The following is a 4,626-nucleotide window of genomic DNA, read 5'->3' as shown; positions in this document are numbered from 1 at the left end:
AAATTTCAAGCAGATATGACAACGTACACTGTAGTTACAGCCACTTTCTCGTTCATCGCTTAAACACTCAAAATGGACGCCACGCCACGCCCACAAAGTTTGACCAAAAGTTTTTCTTTTTAACAACTTTTCATATTTAACATCTTAAGATGGCACAGACCGAAGTTGAAGTCGATCGGATGAAATCTCTAGGAGGAGTTCGTTAAAGAGTACGACATGCGGAAATTTTAGACGGTCCCTAAGGTGTTGTAGCTTGTAGACGGTCCCTAAGGTGTTGTAGCTTGTAGACGGTCCCTAAGGTGTTGTAGCTTGTAGACGGTCCCTAAGGTGTTGTAGCTTGTAGACGGTCCCTAAGGTGTTGTAGCTTGTAGCTTTTTTGTACGTCTTGACATGCAACATATGTGTACCAAGTTTCGTGAGTCTACGTTAAATGCACTGCAGGGGCTCAATTCTTTGTGTGTACTGGGTCTCTGTGTACTAGGTCTGTGTGTACTGGGTCTGTGTGTACTGGGTCTGTGTGTACTGGGTCTGTGTGTACTGGGTCTGTGTGTACTAGGTCTGTGTGTACTGGGTCTGTGTGTACTAGGTCTGTGTGTACTGGATCCATGTGTACTGGGTCTCTATGTACTGGGTCTCTGTGTTATTAAATGGTGATTATTAACTGAGCAGCTAATCAACAAATAAAAAAAAATCCAATACTTTCCATCTTCTTCTTCTTAACACCAACATGTTATTCCATTCTCAAATGTTTAAACTCACAACTTTAAAGTACTTGAGAAACATAAACACCTTAGGGATCGTCTACAAACTACAACTCCTTAGGAACCGTCTACATTGTGTTGTAGTTTGTAGACGGTCCCAAGAGTTGTAGTTTAAAGAAGGTCCCTAAGGAGTTGTAGTTTTGTAGACGGTCCCTAAGGAGTTGTAGCTTGTAGACGGTCCCTAAGGAGTTGTAGCTCGTAGACGGTCCCTAAGGAGTTGTAGTTTTTAGACGGTCCCAGGAGTTGTAGTTTAAAGACGGTCCCTAAGGAGTTGTAGTTTGTAGACGGTCCCTAAGGAGTTGTAGTTTGTAGACGGTCCCTAAGGTGTTGTAGTTTGTAGACGGTCCCTAAGGTGTTTTAGTTTGTAGACGGTCCCTAAGGTGTTTTAGTTTGTAGACGGTCCCTAAGGAGTTGTATCTTGTAGACGGTCCCTAAGGTGGTGTAGTTTTGTAGAGGAGTTGTAGCTTGTAGACGGTCCCTAAGGTGTTGTAGCTTGTGGACGGTCCCTAAGGAGTTGTAGTTTGTAGACGGTCCCAGGAGTTGTAGTTTAAAGACGGTCCCTAAGGAGTTGTAGCTTATAGACGGTCCCTAAGGTGTTTTAGTTTGTAGACGGTCCCTAAGGAGTTGTAGTTTGTAGACGTTCCCTAAGGAGTTGTAGCTTGTAGACGGTCCCTAAGGAGTTGTAGTTTGTAGACGGTCCCTAAGGAGTGTAGTTTGTAACTGCTGCTGCCACACACACACACACACACACACAGAGACAGACAGACAGGCACACAGAAGACACACACACACAGAGAGAGACACACACAAACACACACACACACACACACAGAGAGAGACACACACACACACACACACACACACACGGGGAAACGTTGAGCAAAAAGAAGTCAGTTCAGAGCCAGAAGAATGAAAAGTAGCACGGTCGACGTGAAGACAACACAAACATTAAAATGTGAAGTCAAACAGCCGAGGTTGTAACTTACATGTTGTGAATGTCCACAGCTTCCCTCTGCTCTGATGGTTCTCCCTTTCTGTGCCGACGGAGACTGCTCTCAACACTTTAGTGATCCTCTTCATACACTCTGGCTGTCCCTTTGTTGTCGTCATTTGAATATTAAAATATCAACGTGCCAGATCTGTGTCATCAGGCCCTGATTGGCTAACCGGGAGATTCCCCAGTGGGCCGGTCTGGTGTTTCTGGTTGTGAGGGTCTGGTTGAAATGATATTTGAATATCATCGATGCTGTCCCTAGGACACCTGCACTCGCAGCCCACTCTTTGTGTTTACAGTATTTATTCATTCTTGCAGCCCAATTCAGTTTTATTTATAGTATCAAATCATAACAGGAGCTATCTCGAGACACTTTACAGATAGAGTAGGTCTAGACCACACTCTATAATTTACAAAGACCCAACAATTCCAGTAATTCCCCCAAGAACGACCATTTAGTGCGACAGTGGCGAGGAAAACTCCCTTTAGGGAGAATCCTGGGACAGACCCAGGCTCTTGGTAGGCGGTGTCTGACGGTGCTGGTTGGGGGTGTGATGGACACTGGCAGTAATAGTCACAATAAAGATAATGGAACAGTGACTACAAATGGTAGTTGTAGTAGTTCATGGCATAGCAGGGCATGGCTGGATTTCAGCAGGGCACAGCAGGGCACCGTAGAGCGTAGCAGGACGCAGCAGGGCACCGTAGAGCGTAGCAGGTGTAGTGAAGCAGGACCACAGCGACAGCTGCAACCAAGATCTTGGGGCCATCCTAATCCAAGGAAATATGCTGGGAAAAAGAAACATAAGGACTCTGGGGATCTCCTCACTCCCTAACTATACGCTTTATCAAAGAGGAGGGTTTTCAGTTTATTCTTAAATGTGGTGACAGTGTCTGCCCCCCGAACCCAGACTGGGAGCTGGTTCCACAGGAGAGGAGCCTGATAGCTGAAGGCTTTGGCTCCTGAACCCAGACCGGGAGCTGGTTCCACAGGAGAGGAGCCTGATAGCTGAAGACTTTGGCTCCTGAACCCAGACCGGGAGCTGGTTCCACAGGAGAGGAGCCTGATAGCTGAAGACTTTGGCTCCTGAACCCAGACCGGGAGCTGGTTCCACAGGAGAGGAGCCTGATAGCTGAAGACTATGGCTCCTGAACACAGACCGGGAGCTGGTTCCACAGGAGATGAGCCTGATAGCTGAAGGCTTTGGCTCCTGAACCCAGACCGGGAGCTGGTTCCACAGGAGAGGAGCCTGATAGCTGAAGGCTTTGGCTCCCATCCTACTTTTAGAGACTCTAGGAACCACGAGAAGCTCTGAGTTCTGGGAGCGCAGTGCTCTAGTGGGACAATAAGGTACTAAGAGCTCTTCAAGATATGAAGGTGCTTGACCATTTAGAGCTTTGTAGGTCAGGAGAAGGATTTTTAATTCAATCCTGGATTTTACAGGAAGCCAATGCAGAGAAGCTAATACAGGAGAAATATGATCTCCCCTCTTCGTTCTTGTCAGGACACGCGCTGCAGCATTCTGGATCAGCTGGAGAGTCTTAAGGGACTTATTTGGGCAGCCTGATAGTAAGGAATTACAGTAGTCCAGCCTAGAAATAACGAATGCAAGGACTAGTGTTTCAGCATCGTTTTGAGACAGGATTCCTAATTAATAATAAGACCCAGTACACATAGACCCAGTACACATAGACCCAGCACACATAGACCCAGTTTCATGATGTGATGACAGGATTTTGGGTTAGTGAAAAGAGAGGACCACTCTGTGGTTTAACAGTTTATTTAGACTCAGAGAAAACTATTCTTTGGTTACATAAAACTCAAGAAACAACATGATCATCAGAATCAGATTTTACATAAATATCATCAGATATTCAACAGAAATTCACACGTTAAGAGGAAAAAAAAATATTATGAAATTTTTTCTTACGACTTTTTTCCCAAAATATTATGATTTTTTCCCCAAAATATTACGACTTTTTTCCCAAAATATTATGACTTTTTTCCCCAAAATATTACGACTTTTTCCCAAAATATTACGACATTTTTCCCAAAAAATTATGATTTTTTCCAAAATATTACCAAATTTTTCTTAAAATATTACGACATTTTTCACAAAATATTATGAAATTTTTCTTAAAATATTACGACATTTTTCCCAAAATATTACCACTTTTTTTCCCAAAATATTCCGACTTTTTTCCCCAAAATATTCCGACTGTTTTCCCCAAAATATTACGATTTTTTTCCCAAAAATATTACGACTTTTTTCCCAAAATATTACGATTGTTTTTCTCCAAAATATTACAACTTTTTCCCAAAATATTCAAAAATACAAATTTTTTCTTTCACAAAATATTATGAAATTTTTTCTTAAAATATTACGACATTTTTCCCAAAATATTACCACTTTTTTTCCCAAAATATTCCGACTTTTTTCCCCAAAATATTCCGACTGTTTTCCCCAAAATATTACGATTGTTTTCCCAAAATATTACGACTTTTTTACAAAATATTACGACTTTTTTCCCCAAGCTATTACGACTTTTTTCCCCAAAATATTACGACTGTTTTCCCAAAATATTACGACTTTTTTCCCAAAATATTACGACTTTTCTCCCAAAATATTTACTTTGAGAAATAAGTAAAGTACCTCATCTCAACAGCATTATTACTGAAGTACAGTATTTGAGTAAATGTACTTAGTTACATTCTGCTGGTTTTTACTTGGAACAGATGAAATTAAGCTGGTGGTCGTCGTGCTTTTTGACCCACGTTCCCTGTCGGTTCATGGCTCCAGCCGTGGTGCAGTCGTCCTCAGGCTGGCCGGGGCCCCAGTTGGTGTAGCAGACCGTCTCATCAGTGACCCA

General features: G+C 42.7%; 1 protein-coding gene across 1 annotated transcript in view; it reads right to left on the bottom strand.

Moving 5' to 3' along the window:
* Positions 1-4,126: 4,126 nt before the first annotated feature.
* Positions 4,127-4,626, bottom strand: part of LOC144513927 (C-type mannose receptor 2-like) — a 5,065-nt gene continuing 4,565 nt past the window's right edge. The window contains exon 5 of the mRNA XM_078245114.1: positions 4,127-4,626. This exon is cut by the window's right edge and continues 191 nt beyond it. Coding sequence (XP_078101240.1) covers positions 4,480-4,626 — 147 coding nt within the window. The 3' untranslated portion in view covers positions 4,127-4,479.

The sequence above is a fragment of the Sander vitreus genome, unplaced genomic scaffold, assembly GCF_031162955.1.
Source record: "Sander vitreus isolate 19-12246 unplaced genomic scaffold, sanVit1 ctg381_0, whole genome shotgun sequence".
NCBI lineage: Eukaryota > Metazoa > Chordata > Actinopteri > Perciformes > Percidae > Sander > Sander vitreus.
This window is presented reverse-complemented; position numbering and strand designations above follow the sequence as displayed.